The sequence below is a fragment of the Cheilinus undulatus genome, linkage group 2, assembly GCF_018320785.1.
Source record: "Cheilinus undulatus linkage group 2, ASM1832078v1, whole genome shotgun sequence".
NCBI lineage: Eukaryota > Metazoa > Chordata > Actinopteri > Labriformes > Labridae > Cheilinus > Cheilinus undulatus.
The window spans coordinates 36,260,012-36,284,820 of NC_054866.1; the positions used below are offsets into that span (position 1 = coordinate 36,260,012).

Here is a 24,809-nt window from a genome sequence, read left to right on the forward strand (position 1 = left end):
GATTTTAGAATAGTGAAAGGTGGAAAGATGTAATTTTCATGTCGTTGTAAAGACGTCGCTGTATGGTCGTACTTTTAACGACTATTAATGGGCTAAAATTGGTCTAAATCAAGTGGACAGAATAATTTAATAATTTTCTACGACTATCTTTTGTCTTAATTCAGGGTTATGACAGACCATGTAGAAAAAATCCTCTAAATGATGTCGGTTTTTGGGGGGAAAGAGAAGATTTATATCTGATTCTGTTGATTTTATGAGCTTTTAACATGTTTGATGTTTGAAGGTGAATCAGAAAACAATTCAAATATAAATTCTATACTGATTCAGTCTTTATTATTGATTTTATTAAATATATTCTTAATATTTCACTGTAAATGCTTATTTAAAACACTTTTTAAAATCCCAGCCCACCAGTTCATGAGCCTTTTAAAACGTCTGATGTTTACTGCAGGTTTCTCTTCATGCAGGGGTTTTCTGATCCCTGTAAATGCCGACATCTGTTAATTTATGGAGACACAATCAGCTGTTTCTGCCTGCTTACAGCTGATTGATGATCAGCTGACTGATGATCAGCCGGCACCGTCATCATAAACTGACGTCGCTTCAAGTGACGCTGCAGAGTTAAGGACGTCCCATGGACCGTTAATCGTCGGTCAGATGGCTTCAGTCTTCCGCGTCGATTCCTCGGTCTCTCCATGAGTCTTTGGTGGGCGGAAATAAGACTCAATGAAAAGACTCAAGCCAAAGACTCAAGCCTAATAATAAGAGTAGTGAGAAGCACCCCTTATCTCTGAAGCACGCACCGGATGCAAAGCTCGCCACCGACACAAGCTGCAGCAAGGCGAACTCCACGTGACATGCTTGCCGGGTCATGTGATCCGCCTACGTCTTGCTCCCTGTCGTAAACTTTCCTGGCCGCTTATCCCAAACAAACGATCATGGCGGACGGTGAGGAGCGGCAGAGCTTGTTAGGAGAGGAGGGCGAGGTGTCGCCCACCGGCGGACAAGCGGACAGGGGACCCGGTAGACCCCTGCCGGCTATCTGCGATCCCAGCCACCTCCTACACCGGGTGGTTGTCCTGATATTCATGTGCTTCCTGGGATTTGGTAAGCAGTAAAATCACGCAGCCTTTATTTCCCCCAGCATCTCTAATGGTTGTTGTGGCATTTTAGGACCAAGTTTAATGAGTAACGTGTTTTCATACATTCATACATTGTTTTCATCAATGTATTCATACATTTTACCCATGTATGAATACATCCGTTGCTGTATGTAGACTTAATTTAGTTTATTTGTTTCAGGAAGCTACTTCTGCTATGATAACCCGGCTGCACTTCAGACTCAAGTTATTCAGGTAATTCATTGTCGATAGAGGCAACAATGTACACCAAAATAATGCTGGTAGTTATTTACACCCCTCGCCTAAGACACAATCGTTGTAATAAATATACTTGTATTTTTTTGAATATAGAAGGATTTTTCATGTAGAGAGGCATATTTTAACTGTAAATTTTAAATAGGTAATCTGACTTAACAATAACATTTTTTTTTCATAACTTCTTTCAATGGAAAAATTTTGTTATAAGTTTTACCTTACAGTTTGTCCCACAGGTGGTATTGTCTGCCCAACAGAAAGTATTTTCTTTGAATCAGCAAAAATGAATTGCAAAAATACAGTGCCTATGAAAGTGTTCACCCCCTTGGCTGTTTTACCCTTTTATTGATTTTATAAATCGATAATGCTCATATAATTTGGATTTTTGACAAGAAAAATATTTATCTCTTTTAAATATGTGAATTAATTCAATAGAGGTCGAGCCAGTTGGTGCTACTCTCACAATTAGTGAAATGGGGATCACCTCAAGTGATGTAGTATAAAGACACCTGTGGCTGGAAGGTCCAGTCACTGGTTAATTAGTATTCCTGGCTACCATTACACCATGAAGACCAAAGAACACTCCAAGCAACTCAGAGAAAAGTGTATTTAAAAGGGGATGGATACAAAAAAAATCCAATGCATTGAACATCACCCAGAGTTGAGTTAAATCCATCATCCAGAATGGAAGGAATAATGCACATGTGTAAATCTGCCTAGATCAGGTGGTCCTCACAATCTGAGTGACTGTGCAAGAAGGAGACGAATGAGGGAAGCCACCAGAACACTACTCTGAAGGAATTATACACTAAAGCAGCTGGGATGGGAGAGACTCTGCATACAACAACTGTTTCCCAGGTTCTTCACCAGTCAAAGCTTTGTGGGAGAGTGTAAAAGAGAAAGCCACTGTGAAAGAAGTCTTATGATAAATCTTGACCAGAGTTTGCCAAACGGCATGTGAGAGACTCCATGGTCAAATGGAACAGAGTTCTTTGGTCTGATGAGACCAAATTGGTGGTTTCTGGCCATCAGACAAGACGCTGTGTTAGGCTGACACCTAACACTGAACTTCACCACAAATGCACCATCCCCTCTGTGAAGCATGGTGGTGACAGCATCATGCAGTGGGGTTGCTTCTTGGCAGCCAGCCCTGGAGGGATTGTAAGGGTAGAAGTTAAAAAGAGCTGTAATTATATCAAAAAGTGTACCAACTAAATACAGACTCTATGGGAGGGAATATTTACGCATTCACTTATTTTCCATATGTTTTTGTTGACGTGACTGTGGGAATCTGTTCAACTTTGATATTAAAAAGGTTTTTTTTTTGTAAAAAAAAAAAAAAATATATATATATATATGAGCATTATTAATTTATAAAATCAATACAAGGGTAAAGCGTCCAAGAGGGATAAATACTTTTTATGGACACCGTATGTTGGCATAGTTTTTTGCCAGAACCTTGCCAATGTACTTGTGCAGTTTAGAGAGCATGCAGGAGTTTGCCTGTGTCTTTAAATGATCAAAACAAAAAAAATATTTGGTTTCCTAGGACTTCAACCTTTGGAGCAATGAAACAGCCAGAAGCAGCTATTGAGGTTTGTTTAAAAATCTGGCTCTAAAATTAAAAATACTGATCAGAGTATACCATGAGGCCAGATTTAAGGGATGAAAACTGAAACATAAGAACAAAATTAAAGTGGCTTTCTTACATGAGTTTAATTTGCTTTTTCTCTGACTATACCAGGATCTGAACCTAAACACTGCAAAGTTCATGCAGTTGTATGCCTGGTACTCTTGGCCCAACGTAGTTCTCTGCTTCTTCGGGGGATTCTTAATTGACAGAGTTTTTGGCATCAGGTATTTAGACCAATATGTCACATCAACTTTGACTACAGTGTCTCTTCACCGTAAGATAAGCTTTTAGTACTTTTTTCTTTCTAATTCTCATTTGTATTTTATTTTACAGGCTGGGAACTATCATCTTCTCCCTCTTTGTATGTGCTGGACAGGTAACTTTACCATAAAATCTAGATCCAAAATGTAATTTACTAATGAGAGAATATTCAGCTCTGGAAATGATAAAGAGACCACCCAAAATCAGCATCTCTATATGCATTAAAGCCATGCATGTAGACATGCTGGGACTGTTGAATTTCATCACAAGCAGGCTTCTTTCCACCTAAGGAGCTACTCATCTGGACATCACTCAACAATTCATTGACCCAATTCAAGCTGCTTGACTTTTTGTGCCAAGAGAGGCATAACATCCTCCAATAGCAACGTGAAAGACAGTTGGAGAGCATCCAAAGAGACATGAAAGCTTTGATTAAAATATCAGGGTTATTCCACCAGATATGGATGTACCATAACCTTGCATAGCAGATGGATACGCCCGTTTCCGTGTTTCTCACTGGAGGATCCATATTGCAAAGTTCCCGTCTGAACCGTTTGGGCTCGGTTAGAAAGTGACAGGAACAATTATGGCTCAAGACATTAGCGTGGATGCTGCTAAAGCATCAGTTTTATGAGAACTTGACAAAATCTCTTTGTTAGCGGAAGAACAAAGAACAGCACTGAGTTGTTTTCTTTTCAAAAACAACAAAAGTTGTGTGCCGACATGTCTACAGTCGCCATGGTTCACGTTATGCAGTTCCCTATGGAGTTTAGTCCTCTGTAGGGGCGCAGCTTGATAGCGGCTACGTCACGTGTTTTGTTGCTCTGATTGGCCCAAAAAGATGTGGCAGACAGAATGTTCATCCAGTCACACTCTGTTTTTTCAAAGGCTCTGCCCTTTACCAGACGCTGTGTATGAGTGGTTTTTCAGATGGATGTGTGAAACAAAATCCATCTGGTGTGTCAGGTTAGATGTACCAACCCCTTTTTAGTAAGAACATGCGTATTCTGTTGTTTAAAAATAATATGAACTCGTTTTCTATTGTGTTATTACCATTATGAAAAAGAGGGCATCTCTTTTGTCATCTTATCTGAAGATAAACACCTGAATGAGAACATTTCAAGTTTGGAAAATCATCATAAACAAAAAACAAAAATGGTCATTGTACTTAAACACACACCAACATGAATTAAAACCGGGGGCAAAATATTTTGCAGTGGTTTCATTCATTTTTGAGAGAAAAAGCAGGTTAAAAGGAGTAATTTATTTTGTTGTCAATGCACAGGTCGTGTTTGCTACTGGAGCCTTGGTTAATCGTTTCTGGCTCATGGAAGTTGGACGTTTCATATTTGGGTGAGTAAATATTTATGTTTTGTTAAAATGTGTAGATTTTAAAAAATTTTGGGAGGTTATTTGTGAAACAACGGAGTCTTGTAATTTGTTGAAACCAAACCAATATCAGTGTGGATTCAGTGTGCTGTAATGCAAATGGTAGAAGAAAGAGCAAATGCTAAAGAAGATGATGAATGTTCTCTTGGTTTGTTTGTCCCTCTGTATTGATCTGCAGAGGGATTTTGACACCATAGATAACAGAAAATTATTAAGGAAAATGAAGATGTATTGGATATGAGGGATTGCTTATTCTTGGCTGGAAAGCTATTTAGAGCAGGAGTTCCCAAACTTTTCAGACTGTGACTCCCAAAATACCAGTGACAGAGACCTGCTATTGTTTCTTTGCATTTCTGGAAGTTGGTAGCTTAATCTAATAAGAGAGTAGGATAGGCTTTTATAAGCAGTTTGCATGACACAATACATGACTGTTCACTTTGTTTAAAATGTCTGTATTGTGTAAAATGTTTGGAGTCTGTGTTATGACTGAATAAAAACTACTAATGTTATTTTTGAATTGCTATGAGAAGTTTTAACTTTTCATGAAGCAGAGAAACTAATCCTGATGCATTCATATGAAACACAAGTAAACCAGACTATAATAGACTAGTTCATGTATTTCTATGTAGTTATTTTTAATCCCTGAAACCACTCCAACAATGTAGGTGTCAGAAAAAGCCATTCACAGCAAGCTGCTGTAACAGCCTTTGTTCATTTTATAGCAAAGATTCAGAGTGACTGTTATTGTTGCTGTAAAAGAGCTAGGGCTGTATTTTTATTAAAACTATTTTTCTGGGGCGAAAGCAGCAAAAATGTAAGAGCTACTGCTTTGTCCACAGGGGGCGCCATAATCAACACCAACTGAACATTACTCACAGCAGCTTTAAGAAAATAATCTCACAAGTTTACAAATAGAAAAAACTGCGTAGTAGGTCCAATTCCTTGACCAATGTGTCCCAAACAGATTACAGTGCCTCTACTGTAAAAGAAAATCCTTTAAAGCTCAGATCAGTCTTCAAATAACAAGCTGTTTACTCTTTCTGGGTAGTATTGGAGGAGAGTCCTTGGCTGTGGCCCAGAACACTTATGCGGTCAACTGGTTCAAAGGGAAAGAGCTCAACCTGGTGTTTGGCCTTCAGCTGAGTATGGCTAGACTGGTAAGGCATCTACCAACAAAACATGGAGTAAATTAATACACAAATATCCATGATAAGGTTCATATGAGTTCATGTACCCTTCTCTTTTCTCTTTTTAAGGGCAGCACAGTGAACATGAACATTATGGGCTGGGTGTACAACAGATTCGCAACCCTTGTGGGCTCTCCGGGACACACTGCACTTGGAGCATCACTCATGATAGGTAAATATTGAACTTTATATACACATGCAATCTTTGAAATAACTTGCGATCATTGTCTATCATCAGCTGATGAATTCTTTATACCTCAGGAACAGAGGTGAATTTGTCTTTTGCTCCAGTTAAGCAGGTGTTTAGCATTAAACAGCTTCCAGGAAAGATTTCCTTTTCCGTGCGGTGTTTGCTGTTCATCTAAGGACTCCTTCAGCAAGAGAAAAATACTCATTTTGATGTGATTATCTCATGATTAAGAGGAATAAAGATGACCACAATAAGAACATGATGACGCAGATTCTTAAAAAGCAACAAGTCAAGCTTTGTCAAGTGTCCCATTAAGAGGAGAAGAGAACTGCTTTTAAATTGTATGTCTTTGAATGGACTGGTTTGATCATTTCTGCAGAATCTGTCTGAGAATTGTACAGATGTAACAATACCTCACAATACAATAAAAAATGGCTCCAAATATAGACAAATTGAATCACTAGTATAGCATGCTTTACGCAAAATTAAGCCTTAAAAGTGTCAAGTTTTTAACACGAGAATCAGATTGCATGTCCTCTATCAGTCTTAGCTAGAAAAAATACCTCTTTCTCTGTAACAAACGATCTCAAATAACACAGCCAGCAGAGCCAGAGAGAAGAAGTGTAATAGAGGAACTGAAAGTGCAGCTATCTACCACAGAGGAGTCAGCGAGTACTGAAGTGTCACTTCTTATAATTTTAATTTTGTGTTTGAAATGCTTCCACTTTAGCACATCAAGCAGTTTTAAGTCTCCTTTTACAGCCTGTCACCACTGCTACTGTTGGTTAAGCTTTAATCTGATAAAGTCATATAACGGTCTAATTAAAGCATAAATCTAAATTTAAACTGTTTGATTATTTTATTACCAAATTACATTTGAGGAATACTTTCACTTTCTTACTTTCTGTTATGCTTCCTTTATCTTGCTGATCTGTTTTGTCTCTCTGCAGCTTCTCTCACCTGCCTGTTTTCACTCGTCTGTGCCTTGGTGTTGGCATTCCTGGACAAAAGAGCAGAGAAGATCCTCCACAAGGAGCAAGGAAAAACCGGTAATGCAGTCTTCCTTTATCTTGTGTTGTTTCCTCTTTGGCCTCACCTGTCAATAACTACAATCAAAGTGTAGAAGACTGTGAGGCCATGTTTAGTTTTTGTCATTAACTACTAAAATGCACACGCTGCCATGACAGTTTATTGGTTACAGGGCTTTTTTTTGCAGGGCCTTTTTTTTTTTTTACATTTTTACATTTTCCCTTCAGAGCTAAAGCGGAGTTTCAGCTTTTTTTTTTTCAAAGCATTTAATGATTCCCTTTGGTTTATCTTTCTGCATTAGGTGAACAGATCAAGCTGACAGATGTCAAAGACTTTCCCTTCACCCTGTGGCTAATCTTCATCATCTGTGTGGGCTACTATGTTGCTATTTTCCCCTTTATCGGGCTGGGACAGTGAGTACTGCATCAGTGCCATTTCTCGAACACTAATATTTAAGGTCTCTTAATTTTCTGCGTAGCTGTTTAACGCTAGCCTTTCTAATGTACAATGATAATTTCCAATATTTTTTAGTGGTTTTTTTTTTATAATTGAGGGATAAGAATCTTCAAAAACAGAAACGTATATAACGTGATGACATGACAAGATAAATCAGGCAGGTGACAACCAATGACCGAATCTACAACAATGGCAGAGACAATTGCAACAATGAAAAAGACAAACAGACAAAACAAAAATGTGAAAAAAAATAGAAATTAAACAATGTTGAAAAATATTACATAATTATTTTTGTGACTGTTTTTATTTTACAGTGATACTCATTTCAAATTTTGGGCAAACCACATGTAAATTCTAACAATTGTTCAGTTCTGAAACAACCCAATTAAACATTATAGGTGCACTCACACTAGGCCTAATACCATGCTGAAGCATGCTCCTTCCCCTAGTCCCCCACTGGTTTGCACTCACATTGCTCCAAGACCTACTGGGCCTGATTATGGAAATTTCATCTCATCAAAAACGAACGCCAACAGTATTGGCACCCCTAGATTTTTTCTAGAAAATACACCATTTCTCCCAGAACTTGTTGCAGTTACAAGTGTTTTTGGTATACGCATGTTTATTGCCTTTATGTGAATTGGAACAACACAAAAAAGCAGAAGAACAAAGTCAAAATTGGCATTATTTTACACAAAACTAAAAAAATGGGCCGGACAAAATTATTGGCACCCTCAACTTAATACTTGGTTGCACACCCTTGGGAAAAAATAACTGAAACCAATGGCTTCCTATAAACATCATGAAGTTTCTTACACCTCTCAACTGGAATTTTGGATCACTCTTTTTTTGCAAACTGCACCAGGTCTCTCAGATTTGAAGGGTGCCTTCTTGCAACAGCAATTTTGAGATCTCTTCGTAGGTGTTCAGTGGGATTTAGATCCGGACTCATTGCTGGCCACTTCAGAACTCTCCAGTGCTTTGTCTCCAACCATTTCTTGGTGCTTTTTGAGGTTTGTTTGGGGTCATTGGTCGGGTCACACCCATGACCTCTGATGCAGACCCAGCTTTCTGACACTAGGCCCTACACTGCAGCCCAAAATCGTTTGATAATCTCCAGATTTCATGATTCCTTGCACACCGTCAAGGCACCCAGTGCCAGAGGCAGCAAAATAACCCCAAAACATTTTTGAACCTCCACCATGTTTGACTGTAGGTACTGTGTTCTTTTCTTTGTAGGCCTCATTCTGTATCCTGTAAACAGTAGAATGACATGCTTTTCCAAAAAGCTTTACCTTAGTCTAATCTGTCCACAAAATGTTCTCCCAGAAGGATTGAGGCTTACTCAGGTACATCATCTCATTCAGATGACGATATATGGTCCGAGCTGACACTTTTGCACCCTGAGTCTGCAGGACAGCCTGAATTTGTGTGGGAGGTTGACTGAGGATGTTTATCCACCATTCCAGCTATCCTGTATTGCATTCTTTTGTCAGTTTTTATCTTCTGTCCACGTCCAGGGAGATTAGCCACAGTTCCATGGATTATAAAGTTCTTGATTATATCATGCACAGTGGACAAAGGAATTTTAAGATCTCTGGAGATGGTCTTGTAACCTTGAGATTGTTCATATTTTTCCACAATTTTGCTTCTTAAGTCCTCAGACAATTCTCAGCTCTTCCTTCTCTTCTCCATGCTTGGTGTGACACACAAAGGCACACAACACAATGGTTGAGTCAACTTTTATACATTCTAACTGGCCTCAGGTGTGATTTCTATATTGCCAGCACCTGTTACTTGCCTCAGGTGAATTTATTCCAAGGGTGGCAATACTTCTGTCCATGACTGTATAATACACAGTTTACAAGCTGTTCAGTCTCTAAAGTCAGCACAATGGAGAAATACTCAGATAACATAACGGTAACTTTTCTTACTTTATGGCTTATCATAAAAGCTGATGAATATGCTCTTATTATACCTATATTGCCATTCCAACACCAAACTTTATACTCCAGTACATGGAGCTGACACTATTAGATGCTGCATAAGACTTTATGTGATTGAAAATTTGAATTTGGTGCCATTCCTCAAACCGCTTTTTCCTTCATTAGGTTGCAACTTTTCAGTCAAACAAATCTGGGAGTATAACTAGATATAAATAAACCTTGTGGAGTGCTGGTTTGACCAAATAAGCTCCTCAGTATCAACAACAAGTGACAGGGGGAGGTGGGGAGAGTGACTCATGAGCTGTGGGTCCATCTCACAGCAATCACTGCAGACTGAGAGCTCAGCTACCATAATATAACTTGTAGATGTGCAAACTCCATATGGCGAAAACAGATGGTGTTAAAAGAGCAACACATTACAGAAACTGCATGTGGTGGCCTTTTCTAAACTAAATGGAAATGTGTCGTTTTTGGATACAGCTCTCCAACTCTTCTCTATAGTTTAAAATGACTGTGAAAGAGGATTGTTATATGGATTGTATGTCACATGCAGGCACATTGCGCATGCATGAGCAATGGTTCTGTGCCGAAGCCCACCTCTTCCATCCATGCCAGGGCCAAGGCAGTGCACTTTTTCTTCAGCACTGACCACTGAAGTCACTGTGGTGATAGACTTTACTACATTTTGTATGCATATGGGACTTTCAGTATGTTGAGGTAAAGCGCTATTTAAAATTTCTCTCTGAGTAAAAATAAATAATACATGTAGGTTTACTGTTTATAGTTCATTTTAAGAAAAGGACCTGCCGTGTCCTTTAAAAATTAGGATCATGTATTTTATAACAAACTGCCAAAACTGCAAATTTCATTATAACCTTCCAAAAGAAGGATGAAGTTCACTTCCCAGATAAGATCCTATTTAAATAAAAATGTTGGTTGCCTTGAATTGGGTAGGCCTTTGTCTGAGGGAAGATTTGACAGTCCAACCTAATGAAGCAGAAATTGAACATGAAATGGACAAAAGGTTAGACAGATGGGTTTGCAGTGAAGGAAAACGACTGAAGTTATCAGACCAGTGTTTCCTTCACTAAAAGGCTCTCAAAAATCCCTTAGCTTTGTTTCCCATAAAGGACCAGCACTCACAGAGCAAATTGTTGTTATGCAAATAAAGCAGCAAACATGTATGCACTGACAGATACCTGTTCAAGGATTCCACTTCTCTTCTCTTGTAGTAACATCGGTAAGGCTTAGCATGCTCCATACTGTAAGCTAATCCCATTGCCTTTTTTTTATATTTCAGAGTGTTCTTCATTGAAAAATTTAGCTTCACTCCAGCTGAGGCCAGAGCTGTCAACAGGTAAGTCAGACCAGGTGAAGAAGGTTTTACTTCAAGACTCTTCTATTATTATGGTCTGCTCTTGCTGATGTGTTTAGCTTTGCTTTTCTTGAGTGCATCTCATTGCTTTGCATGTCTTTCTGAATAACGACTGCACATCAGTTTTAAAAGAATAGCGATCTAATGAGAAAAATGTATATGGGCACATAATAAAGTACTTTTAATAAAGTGCATAATAAATCCTGCATAGTATCATTTGTAGTGGCCCTATTTGAGCCATTTCTAAAAGCAGTTTCTGTCTGCAATGACACCGAGGGTCACATCACAGGCTGTGTCTCTCTTTCTCTCCATTATGAGCTAGTCAAGCCGTCTCCTGCATGATTTAAGTCGTAAGACACATGCAGTTTGACAGCTTGCCATTGGTTATCAGCCTTTCACAAAGCATCATGGAATACAAAATCCTAGCTAGCATTGGCCGCTAGCAGAAAAATTATCAAAAGTAGACTAAAAAGTGGATAAAGAGATGTTCAATATTGGATTTACTGGTGTGGATTTAATCTTAAAATACCATAGAAAGTCCCCCTAAGTTCTAGGCTCATTAGAAACACTTCTGTAAGGGCTGTGAAGACATATAGCATCGTCGGAATGGCACAATGACTAGCTTCAAAGGAAAAAAGAAAGGGGCTACATTTTGGGGTTCAAAAGTTATTTAACTTTTTTCCCCAACCTGATTCACTTGTCGTATAAAACAATGTCGGTCTCAGAAGGTTTACAACCTCAGAGCAGACTGAACCTTACACCTCGGACCCTAGGTTAGTAACTAAGGCTTTTGATATAAATGCAGCTGCCAGGTTAATTCCTTTCTAAAACATCAAGTTTAGGCTACTCTTTAAAAATGTAGATGTTAGAATCATTTTCTTGAACGATATCAAAACATGTAGATCTTTTTCCTCTCTCTATAAATCACTACAGATGAGATTTGACTGCTATCATCATGGTCTGGCTCAAATTATGCCCTTGTTAAACACCTGGGATTTTCTGCTTAAAATTATTTCTGCCAATTAAACTGAGTTCAAATGATATACCTACTAATACAAATCAAATGATCAAGAAATTCTGATACCACATCAACAAAACTAAAGCTCCTGTACAAACAGTATCAGGGAATTTCTTGTACCAATTTATGTCAAACTGCGGATTAGCTAACTCCTGAACACCAGATTTGCATAAAAACAGCATAGGCAATGTTTCACTTACGGCAGCTTTTGATAAAATACTGCTGAAGATCTGCAGCTCTTTTTAAAGCTTTGGTATTTATTAAAATTAGATTTGCACATATTGACTTAAATCATGATATGACATTGACAAGTTATACAATGGTGTTTGGGAGAGAGAATTTGTGTTAAGAGCTCAAAGGCTCCTTTAATGGTTCCTTTGGGCTCAGAGGAAAAACTGTTGGGAACCAGTGCTCCATGGCCTTCATTCTTCATGATGTTCTTTATCTTTCCCAGTATTGTGTACATCATCTCAGCCCCTGCATCACCAGTTCTGGGCTTTTTGGTTGATAAAACAGGGAAGAATGTGGTTTGGGTGATGATTGCAGTGATTGCCACACTTGCTGCTCACATGATGCTGGCCTTCACTTTCTGGAACCCATGGATCGCCATGGTAATACCCTCTGCAACCTTTTTTACTATAGACCTCAATTCACTGTTATTTTTGGTTTATGCATAATCCTTACTGGGATAGACTAAATCCTAGTTGGGTCTGTGTAGCGCCATGGTGTGTGTAAAAGTAATGTCTGTTTTCATCACTTGTTTTCCAGTCTCTTCTGGGTGTCTCCTACTCCTTACTAGCCTGTGCGCTGTGGCCTATGGTGGCCTTTGTGGTTCCTGAGCATCAGCTGGGGACAGCCTATGGCTTGTATGTACATTTAATAGCAGCAACAGATTGATCACATACATTTTAAAATACCCACCAATCAATTAGTGATATGGGTTTCATTATACAACCAGACCAAGTAGTCTGATTGGATAAAAGGTATTCCATGGGTGCTGATATTGAGTGCACTGACATGACGGCAGACAGTGTTTGTTTTGGTAAATCAAGCTGGTAGTTCTAAATCTTTATTTCATTGCCTCTGTAATAAAAAGTAGCCAAACTTTCTAACCTGTAGACACCTACTGTTATAATAACTTTCTATTATCTTATACTGTTTGTATAACTGTTGTAAAAAAAAAACAGTAACACTCAAGGTGGTGGGGTACTGAATATCTGCATCGCTGTGATTATGTTCTGCACTAATCCTATGACTGACTATGACTGAATCACAGCCATCCTTACACTCAGTACGTCATCACCCCTCATGCTATTATCACACCAGAGAGAATGATGTTGTACTGAATATCACCATTGCTAGGATTCATTTGTAGGCATGTGGCCTCAGTAGCAGTGCTGATATTTAGTGCATCTCTGTCTTGGGTTTGATAATACTTTAATACAACAGTTAAACAACCAATTCACAAGGCCAGATGTTTTTGTATCATCAACATTTATTTGCATGCTTACTTTTTCATGTGAAGTAAGTTTCCACTGTATGTATCCAGAACACCTGGCTCAGATGGAGTGATGCACATAGGGAAAAGTTCCAGCGACCCTCTACTCTAAATCAGCACTCAAGGATATTTTTTCTCCAATTCTAAGACTTGATAGTAATACTGTTAATGTTTTTTGTGTACTTGACACTTGCCTTTGTCCTTCAGCATGCAGTCCATCCAGAACCTAGGACTTGCTCTCATTGCCATGGCAGCTGGAGCCATCCTGGACACCAGAGGATATCTGGTTTTGGAAGTGTTTTTCTGCACCTGTATTTGCAGTAAGTATTTTTTATGTTTGTGTATTTATTAGATTATAGCATTTAAAACCCCTGTAAAGCTGGCTACATAATAGACATTTTTAAGCCTGCTCTCCTCCAACAGGGAGTGGAACCTGATTTGAGGCTTGTTGTGACCAGTTCTTTGTCTAAACCAGTGCATCCCAAAGTGTGGGCCTCAGAGTTACTTTAGGTGGGCCGTGAGAGTTTATTTACAATAACTAATTAGAGATAATTTTAAATAGATCATGAAATACTTGATTACAGTCTTAAAAGTAACAAAACAGATGTTTTGACTAATGTCATCTTTTTATTGTTTATTTTGTCTTCCATGGGTGTCATATTTTAACTGGCGTTGGATTAACTAGTGACACTCTCTTAAACATTCTACTATGCTGCATGCTTGCCATTTTTTAGGAATTTATCACACCCTTAGGAGGCATTTATGAAACCTGGGAAGAGTTTTTAGGACCTCAAAGTACATTTATAGAGATAAATATTAAACAAATGAATATAAGTGACTTTGCAGATGCCTGATAAAAACCAAATAAATGTTTTTAATAATTAATAATTGCTCCTTAATTGTACTTTGCAACTCCACAAACACTTCCCAATTGATGCTAATGTGTCTGAAAGCAAAGCATACATACTGAAATTCCTTTTGTAATGAAATAATAATAGGATAAATAAAAGGTAAATATTTGAGTCTTATTTTACAGTTGGGTATTGATGGGCCCCGGAATATTTACAGGTCTCAAATTGAGCCACAGAATACGTAGGTTAGGTTGTGTTAATTCTAAGGATTGTAATGTTTAAAATCAGTTCAAATGTCCTTAAGTCTGTTGTCTCCAAAGTTCCTTACATTGGTTTAGATTTGAGAATTGTCTGGTGTGTATCTAGCCAAACACACCTCAGAGTGACTTGGTTACTGATTTCTATTTTGATTTCCCCCTTGTCTCACTTGAAGTCGCACTGATGGCAGTTGTGATGCTGTACTTTGTGGATTATCTCAGGGGTAAGAAGTCTCTTTCTCACTTGTTTCTGCTTTCCTACACCTCTTTCTTTTCTTATACGACGTCTCTTTGCTTCACTGCCATTCTTCATCACGCCTCTTTCCCTAAACCACACTCAGCCACTTCATAATCTCTCCGTCTCCCTCTCTTGCTCCAGGAGGAGACCTGAACCGGTCAGCCTCAGCCCGTGCCAAACTTCAGAAAGAGACCTCTTCAGAAGCAGAGTGAGTAGCCTTGACCCTTCACCCTCCATAACAGCTTTTCCACCCACTTTATCCAACAATTAGACAAGCATCTCAGAAACGTAATTAAAAACCCACTCATGTAATCAAGCAGCACAGGCATTTTTGGATAGAAAAACTTGTTCTAATTTACCCTGAATGTGTCCTTAGCTGAACTTGTTGCGGCCTTTTCATGTAAATCTATTGACTTTTATTCTAGCTTGTTTTAGTGTATTCTCTAGAGCATCCAGTGAGGTAAAAAAATTACAATTTAAAAGGCCAAGCATCATTTTAATGTGATACTTACTGTCAGTGTTGATGTTTTCCTCATTAAGGAACACTATAGTGATGTTTTTATGGATTTGCTCTTTAATCCCATATTCTTCACTGCAGCCATGTGACTCGCATGCAAACCAGCAGATTTATATTCCATTTTACTGTAGGTCCACAACTCCTGCTTTTAATAGCTGACAAGGTTCAGGAGTGTACAGAGGTAATGAGTCACATTATCCACGATACGTTGGCTGATTAGACTTTTATTTGTTCTTGAGTGCCTATTGCAGCAAAAGTGCTCACTGCTGTGCAGGTACAATGTGTGTAATTATCACAGCCACTGTTAACATTTTTCTAAGTACTCATGTTTTAAGAAAAAGTAACCTTTCTAGACTGTAGGTTAACATGAGGCGTATTTTATTCTGGTGAATCTAAGGTTTTTTTTAAATTGCTGCAAAAAAAAAAAATCTCAGTAGTGATTAATCTAATATATATAGTGATTTATGACTTAAAGGCTTAAAATGCTACTTTTAAAGCAAAACTAAAATCATTACTTATTCGAACACATCTCCTGTAGCCCAAAGCTACTTTGGCCCTTTCTGTCACCACACTTCCCTGCCCCTCCCATCTTGTTTCACTATTAAATGTTTATGATGCATAGAGATGCAGACAATTGCTAATAAACACAAAACAAACGCAAAAAAACATAAGAAATATGTTATATCCAGGGACACTTGAAAAGCTGATAAGTGTTCCTTGTCAATGTGAACACAAAACTGAGAGCAACAAACGCAGGGGTCGTTTAATTTCACCGTCATGGCTGGTATGTGTAATTCTCAGCAAAATGGCATGGTGTGATGTGTATTTTTCTGTAAAGAAATAATACTGATAAAATGGTTGTCACAATATCAGAATTATAAACTTTGATGTGATTGTATCAAGAGATATTGAAATGCACGATATTAGATTTTTAACTGTAATTTCAAATGATTTTTGGCTGATATCCATACTTGTATATAAATGTAGTGATGACCTAAAAATTCATTCCTTGAAACACACAATCTAATTTATTTGGTTGTATTTTGAGGATGAACAAATAAACATATGCCGGTCTTCTAAATACACTTTTACGTGTAAGGAAGGGTGATGAATCAAGAATGAGACTTGAGCTGATGTAGGTCTGTCGATCCAGCCCATTAGCACTAACTTATTTTTTCATGTAGCCAATATTTACAGCTGATATAAGCAGGTTTTATAGCCAAAATATACGTTGTAAATATCTGCAGAAACTTTCATATCTGCTGATAACAATAATTCACTTTCTAAGAAAATATCTGTCGATATCATGCTGATAATATCATGCATCCCTCGTCAAGCTTGTTTGGGAACAAAATAGAATCCTTCCAATTAGCAAAAATTTGACCTAAAAACTCTATAAAGGCAAAATTTGCCTAAAAAAAAAACTTTCAGAATTTTCTACACTGAAATACCATTTGTTTTCAAAATATTAAAATTTCCATTATTGTAATATTTTATCGAAGAATGCACAAACGTGATGATATTTAGTCATTTATTTAACCAAAATAAATTAGAGATCTGTCAAAATTGCATAAATATGTTGGACAAACTCCTCGCCAATTTGTGTCAGGAGTTTGGCTGCAATTTTTGTCTTATTAGAAACAATAAATCACTAAATATTGAGTGTCTAGGACTTCTATTTTTTGACGCATTTTTAACCAGGTATCAGTATCATTTGATACAATAATGTGTAATAATATAAATGCTCATAATTCAAATAAAATGATAATTTCTCAACATTTAGACCAGTTATTTCCAGTGGATTATCCTGTGGAAAATAAGCATACTGCTGTTAGTGACTTTTACTATAAACAGTCTTTTCACTTAGCTTTGGGCATGCCATCTTTTTTTTTCTTTTTCCACAAATTATTATCAATATAGACTGTATTGATATAAATGATAATGTCTTACTTAACATCTTACTTGAAGATATATCAGTACATCTTAAAAACTTGATATATTGCCCAGCCCTAACCCCACAATATATTTCAGTAAGATACAGTGCTTAACAAATGTATTAGACCACCACCCAAAGTAAGGTTTATGCCACAGCTGCCCTAAATTAACAGCATTGGTAATTACCAAAATCATTTTTTTATGTTTCTGCAATGGTTAATTCAGCAATATGTAGAAGCTCTTTAACCCAAATGATATTTTCAATGCTAAAATATAACTATTATTGTTATCCATGAATTTTCAAATGTACTGATTTACAAAAAAACTGAAAAAATAGTAAAGCACATTATTATATCTTGATTAATATGTCAAATTATAGTTATTTACTTGCATTCCTGAACAGAAAAAAATTGTTTTAGTGGTTGAATGTTATGCTTGATTAATTTCTGACTTCTCAGAGAAGCCCAATGAGCTGGCTCAAATTTGAGTATAAAAAGGTGAATTCAGTTTGAAAATCCTCATGCCTGTTCAAAATGGTAAAACGTGGAGAGCTGACTGAAAATGAAAGAGTCTGCATTAAAGCACGTCATGATACTGCATGGTCTCTGAGACAAATATGACAGGTGGTCTAATAAATTTGTTAAGCAATGTATATTTGATTTTTGCTTGATCAGTATCCAGCATTAATTTCAATAATTAGCCTATAATCCTTAGTAAACCTCATAGTGGTTAGTCTTGTCTAGACAATAAATGACATTTACATTTATATCTAATAATATTCAAACCAAGTTAGCAGGGGCTCTAAACATACAGTATTATATTTTTGTGTGAGTGAAAGCCAGCTTTGTTGACTCACTGTGCCAAACCTGGACATCTTAAGGAATGAAGTTGTTGCTTTGACGCAGTCAGTTAGGGAACTTTATCTAAGTTTTATATGTCATGGTCCTACGTTCTGACTTGTCAGTCACACACCACCTTTGGTTGGTTTATTTAGTGTTTAAAAGGCACATTTTTCTTGGTGGGTTTTAAAACTTTCTATTCTTATTTTTGGCACTGGTCACAGCTGTTTCTCCCGCTCTCTCTCCCTCCATGTTCTGTGTCTTAATAGTAGTCTTTACATAATATTGCTGTTTTATGTCATGTGTAGCTCATGCTGTGTGAGAACATAGACTAATATTTCTGGTCCATGCTGTTGCTAATATTTTCCAGATGATGATGAGGAGGAGGAAACACACATAGTCCTGGGCATCAGAGCCAGCAGGCTGCACTGTCCACCCCAGAGCTGTCAATCAACTGCCATGGGGCAGGACTGTGCTACTGACTCCGCCCAGTGCTGTCATCTGTGGCTCTTCCCACCAGAACTGACTGTCTGGCCCTGGCTTTACATAACAGACTATAAGTTCATAGCTTATCTTGTCCTTTTCGGCACACAGACAAATGACATATAACCGTTTGGACTCTCTGACTTCTCATACTGACTTCATCTTCTCCAAAGTTCACTTTCCACTGGGTGTGTGTTTTTGCATGTGTGTGTGAGAGTGAGAGTGTGTGTGAGAGTGGGTTTTAGTTGGATGCTTGCAAACTATTTCAAATGTTCAGCAGAGGATGAAAGTTATGTCCTGTGCAAAGGTGCCTATATCCTTTATAAAAAAGCTTGATTTTATTACATGTCAATGCAATTAACAATAGGGAGTTCCTATATTAATCCACTTGTTTTATATGTACATAGGCAGATATGTGTGGATGTTTTAAAATGTTTTATATCCTTCTTTGTTAAAATTGTAAGCAGGACTTTATTACTTGCCTAGTTGTTGACAACTCAGCAGCTCATTTATGTACTTAGCATTTGTCAGCACTCACAAATAATTGCCAATCAAAATCTTCCCTTCTGGACTCCTCCAAGGCAAGCTAAGTTCATTTTCAGTTTAATCATACGCCTCATTGACCTTTCACAGTAGATAATCCCAAAAAGAGCATAGTTTTTCATTCTTTAAATTTTTATTGCTTGATTCTTTTTATATCTTAATTCCTTTATCTACTCTTTACTGAGTTCAGAGGTTCATGAGAATTAATTTTCTGTTGCATCATCAAATGGTACATTACTATAATGATAAGAACAAGAGAGTTGGACACTTTTGAATGCATTTACCCCTGTAATGATATTCACAATTTTAACTTTTACTGATTGTTTTATCAACATGACCTTTTCGAAACCAACCTAACATGATAAGACCAGTCCATCTTAATGGATAGATACTTGTATCTGGTATATGTGTATTGAACAGAAAAATTACTAGATATCTACATTTTGAGAAATTTTGAAGTCGTAAACTCACCAGGAGGCCACCATGTTTTAGTCGAGCTTCAGCGGTCCTCTACCCCATACTATTTCTATACTTAGTTGCCCATCAAATCTGTATTATAAACATGATAGCACTGTTATTGAAGAGAAAATCATGAAGGCATTACCCTCAGTGTAAACCAAAGTGAATGTAGTTCTAGAGGCAAAAAGACAGCATGTTGAGCTGATATTATAGTGTCTGTATTAGTGCATGCAGAGAGGGAGAGCAGAGTAGTAGTCCTGGCTGTTGACGCCCACACAGATATAAGTTTGCTATGCTCACCTGGTCTGATCCTTACCATTCCCACATGTCTCAATAATCATCTGCACCTTTCCTTCTTAATATGCAAACAATCACAGAGCCCATTCACCTTCATTAGCATTTAAAACAGTAAATAATAGCAATATACCATGAACACAAGCGGTAAAGAGACTCATGTCATTAAACAAGGTGATAAGAATGTAGAAACAAAGCATTTAAAGCATGGACCAGGTGATTTTGGTTAAGTTCTAATACTGAAGACATAAACAAGGTTACACGGAGCCTAAACAGAAACAAAATGTCGGCATTTTGTGATTTCATACATAAATATTAACCGAAATGATATTTCGTGTGAGTTTCCTCTATTAATTTAGAGACTCACAAGATACGTGATTGATGTCACATCACGCTTTGCCAAACAGCGCTAGTGCAAATGCAGAAACTGGAGCGGAGAGCATGAATGACTCTTAATGGAGAGAAAGAGACACAGAGAGGCTGTGATGTGTCCTCTGTGTCACAATAGAGAGGAACTGCTTTTAATAATGACTTAAATGTGAATGTTTTGAATACTTTTTGTCACAGAAGATGGGAGAAAAAGTTTGTGCAAAAAAAAAAAAACCCTTAGTCATTTTTTGTTTACTGTGTGTAAGACACAACAGTCTTTAGGTTTCTTCTTTTATCTTTATAGTCCCATAACTTTTTAGTGACATTGCTGCAGCACGCGTATTGTTAAAGCCCATGTTGTCCTGAAAAACAAGGATGTTTGGAGCTTAGCTGTGCACCACAAGGTTGATGTTTTACAAGCTTTTGTAGACAAAAAGTCCCGGTGAAACACAACTTTTTTTTAAATACTGTCTCTTCATGCTTAACACTGTGTTCCATAGGGCGCATTTCTGTGTGCTTAAAAAGAAAAGGAAAAAAAATCAACAATTAATAATGCACCATTTGTGTTTGTGGTATTTTGCCATTGTTCCCTGCTTTTAAAGGCTATTGAAGGTGAATAAAGCTCTGTGTTTATTTGCAAAGAAAGAGGGAAAGCGTTCAGACAATCACATCATCACATTGGGATATGATGCGGTACAATGGGTGACAGTGGCTTGCACTGCTCTCCCAGGTAGGCTCTCTCGCCAAAAGAGAAACTATAATATCAACTCCACCTGCTGTCTTTTTGCCTCTATAACTACATTCCCTTTGATTTACACTGAGAGTAACATCTTCATGATTTTGAATTCAGTTACAGTACGATCATGTTCATGAAACAAAGATTAATGCAAAAGGTGACTAATGCATAGGTGTAGTACGGGCAGAAGATCGCTGAAGCTCAATGACCTCACACTACCCAGAGTGCAGTACAGACTAAAACATGGCAGCGTCCTATTGAGTTAATTTAAATGTAAAAGTTTCTCCAAATGCAGATATCTAGTGAGTTTTTCTGTTCAGTATATATAGAAAAGATACAAATATCTGTCAATTTGTCTGATCATGCAGAGTTCCTTTTAACTTTTCAACTCCATGTATAAATGATGAAGACTGGGTTTTGCTCGTTTATCATGCTCAGGTAATTAACTTGTTGCGAGCAATGCTCCAAACTTATTTCATTTGAAGGATGAGACAAAATATCCATGCACTATGTGAAACTCTCATCATTCCAGTAACTTGGGATCAGATTAGTCTCCCTATGATATCACCAGGGTTGCACTGTGGATGATAAACATTCACTACCTCAGGTGGGCAACTTAGTCAACAAAGTATAACGGGCAACTCAACACCAGCTGTAAATCAGTGATGTTATTCTCTCTCCATTGTTACATTTCTGACTTTGTTGAGTGATGTGCGAGTACAGCCTGGGGCACTGTGACATCACTGGTTGTTATGGTTACAGGTGTGAAAGAGTACACTTTTTTACCACAACTGTCAGTGATGCTGCAGGAGGAGAGAAACTTTAAACTCTGATTTTCAATCTGATGTTAGTTGCTCTAAAAAGATAAGGCTCACTAATGTAAGAAGAAGGTCAGTAGCGTTTAGTTAACATGTTGTGATTGCACATTAAAGTGGCATAAGTGTCATACACAGATTCATGCCGACTGCCTGAATTGCTACTATATGCACTTTGTTTTTTTTGACAGCAGTGTAGTCTTTAATAGCTGAAAAATATCTGTGTTAAACTGCATGGTGTTAAAGGTCTGTGTATGAGAAATTATATGTAACTACAGATCTGTTGTACAATCAGAGTGGGACTGAACAGGAAGTCCCATGAAAAATCTTTTTCTTTTTGTTAAAGCAAATCACATTTGATACATGGTTTTTCAAGGAACAATGCATTTTATTAAACATTGGTAAACACTTTTGAGTTCTCTCATTTTGATTCCCTTTTCTGCATTTTATTATTAGCTAACATGCTTTACCCTTCTTTAACTCAGATTGTGAGTAAAATATATAATATATATAATCCTCACTGTACAGGTGATTAAAAATGGAAACACTGTTATTATTCCTGCAGGGTTAAGAGGCGACCCAGTAAACTGACAGAGGGTGAGCTTGCTAGACGAGCACCCATGTCTGCTTTTGGCTTACGTAACAGGTACCTCTCCAGGCTTGGCGCACAGGTATGCACACACAGATACCTAAACATGAATCCATTATTTTACTTCCAGCCTAGGTATGACACTGAAAGAGTATGTTTTGTTGTTCTATAGGCAGTTTACTGTATTAACATGGCTGCCAGTACTTTACAAAGTCATACTCAGATTCTGATATAGTTGCCTTTATATTTTCCAGGTTGGTATATTTTAATTCAGATTAATCAGTTTTACTTGTAAAAGGGTTATGCACAATATTAAAAACAAATGTTGCCTTGTAATGCGTAGTATCAGAGTTAGCACAAATTTAGATTGCCAAGCAGTCACCATTGGGAATTTGATCAGTTGATTTTATTCGGCTCTGCCTAAATGGTAAACATCTGAAATGACCAAGAATAGCGAAATCTGGAATGCAACATGTATAAGTGAAAATATTATTCACATTTCATCAACAAGGCTACCATTAACTTTTAACCCCTTCCTAGTTAAAACAACTGTTTAACCATACTCTAGCACGGTCTGAACTTCCAATCTAATCGTAGTGCTAGCTAAATAATTATCTTTCCTTAGAGTAGTTGAAAACTTGTGTAAGTAAGTAGCTAGTGTCAAGCTTGTAGCTTAATAGCTTACAACCAAAACAACACATTGATGAACTTATTAGGACAGGTAACATTTAACTAATTCCAAACTAAGATTGCTTCCTCAGCCATGAAGGACTTCTGCCTGTCTTTTCTAATCATGTGAAACAAAAGAGTGATGACAGCTTGGAAGAGATAGAATGCTAATATGTAATTGCAGCAAACGTGTCGATATGTTGTTAACCTGAATATTACTCTGGATTTTCACAGTCTATGATTGCATCTGTAATAGACTGACGGAAATTCGGACAAAAGTTGAGTGAGGTCAGAGACTGGGTTACTATAAGAGGCTTTTTGAGTCCAACTGAGCCCCTGAAATATCGTCAACACTGTCCAAACCTAGTAGCAGACAGTGGTGGAGTATTGATGGGTCTCAAGCCCTCTGATGAACAACACTGGCAGCTTACAGTTATACCAGTCATTCCTCTAGATATGCTGCTTGTTTCCCTATTTAAACCAAGACAGACGAGCTATTTTAAAAAAAAAATACTGTCCAGTGTATGGCCATAAAAACATGAACTTTTCTGACCAAAATCATATTTGGAACCCAGCAGTAAACGTGTTTACCTCTGCTGTAAATATCGGCATTTTTATGGCTTCATTTTTCAACCATTGAGGTTGCTGCTTGCTTTAATTATACAGGCAATCCTAGTCAGGAAGTAAAACTGTTTTAACCAAGAGGTGGTTGAATTTTAATACGGTGGGTTTGTAACTGCTGCTGCTGTGTCTATATGCTGTTTTAAAGGTGTGGTGTTTAAAAATGGTAATATTAGCAACATCTGTAAGTCAGATTCTAGATTGTGATGCTCACTTCTCTGGTGGTAAAAGTAGCAACCAGTGGAATTTTGAAAAAATGCAATCAGTATTTCGTCCCTTCTGTGGTGCTGTAGAAACATGCAAGATGCAAAACTCCAAGATGGCAGGGTCCATAGAGGGGACCCTCCCTGTGTATGAATAATTAATAAATATTATGTTTAATTTTCACAAAGTTTGTCCTGCTAAATGCTACTAGACTAAATATTACACACTGCAACTTTAATACAACCTACAATCCCTCCGGCCTTTTTACTATCTGATCAGATTCTCAGTGCAATTTTATAGAAAGATGTTGCCATTTAGCTATGTTGGATAAAAGCTCATTTTGCTGTTGCTTTACTGAAAAGTAAACCATTAATTTTCTGTACTTGTAGTTTATTACTTATTTATTATAGATTTATTTATTGTATTTTATTCCCTTCTTTCCCTTTTCTCCTTTCAGCTCCCAGTCCACCACTCCACCCATCTGTCCTCACTGGCCTACAGGAGTGTTCTGAAATGACGTCCTTCACTCCTTCACTCTGACACTTTATAACTGAAGACAAGTATGCACTACTAAAGGAGGATTCTTACACACTGACCTCTTGACTGTTGTTAGGGGTATTTAGATTGGGGATGTTTTTTCTAACTTGTATCATTATCACATTAGTTATTTATTTTTGATTTGCCTTAACTTATATTCATTTTTCCACACTTGGAGTATTGTGCCTTTTTTATTGAAACCACGTTTTTTGTATGAGTGAATCTGGACTGACGCGTCAAGGTTCTTTGATGGGGTTTTTTTAAAGACTGAACCTTCTGCAACCGACAGAGGGCGCCAATTCCCTCAAATGTTTGTCACCTCTAGTCACAGTGTAATGCTTTCAGAGCACCTTCAGCACGCGTCATCAGTTAGTGCCTATCATTTTGCTTGTCCTTAACTTTTTGTTATTGATGGCAAGAAGTTGTAATACATTTTAGTGATTAAAATGACTTACCTCACAAATTAGAGACTTCTGTGACCTTTTGAATCTTTCA

General features: G+C 37.5%; 1 protein-coding gene across 2 annotated transcripts; it reads left to right on the forward strand.

Moving 5' to 3' along the window:
- Nucleotides 1-402: 402 nt before the first annotated feature.
- Nucleotides 403-24,777, forward strand: mfsd1 (major facilitator superfamily domain containing 1). Of its 2 annotated transcripts, XM_041803538.1 has the most exons (17): nt 403-1,107; nt 1,303-1,355; nt 3,121-3,233; nt 3,343-3,385; nt 4,556-4,623; nt 5,708-5,816; nt 5,916-6,018; nt 6,987-7,085; nt 7,367-7,478; nt 10,768-10,824; nt 12,315-12,471; nt 12,629-12,726; nt 13,566-13,678; nt 14,643-14,690; nt 14,846-14,912; nt 22,260-22,365; nt 24,235-24,777. In XM_041803538.1, exons 1-17 carry the CDS (start codon nt 939-941, stop codon nt 24,292-24,294), a joined length of 1,575 nt encoding a protein of 524 aa, XP_041659472.1. In that variant the 5' UTR covers nt 403-938; the 3' UTR covers nt 24,295-24,777. The 2 variants fall into 2 exon arrangements, with proteins under 2 accessions (XP_041659472.1, XP_041659479.1); XM_041803545.1 differs by lacking the exons at nt 22,260-22,365; nt 24,235-24,777 and adding an exon at nt 18,366-22,102 and having other exon boundaries at nt 405-1,107.
- The last annotated feature ends 32 nt before the right edge of the window (nt 24,778-24,809 follow it).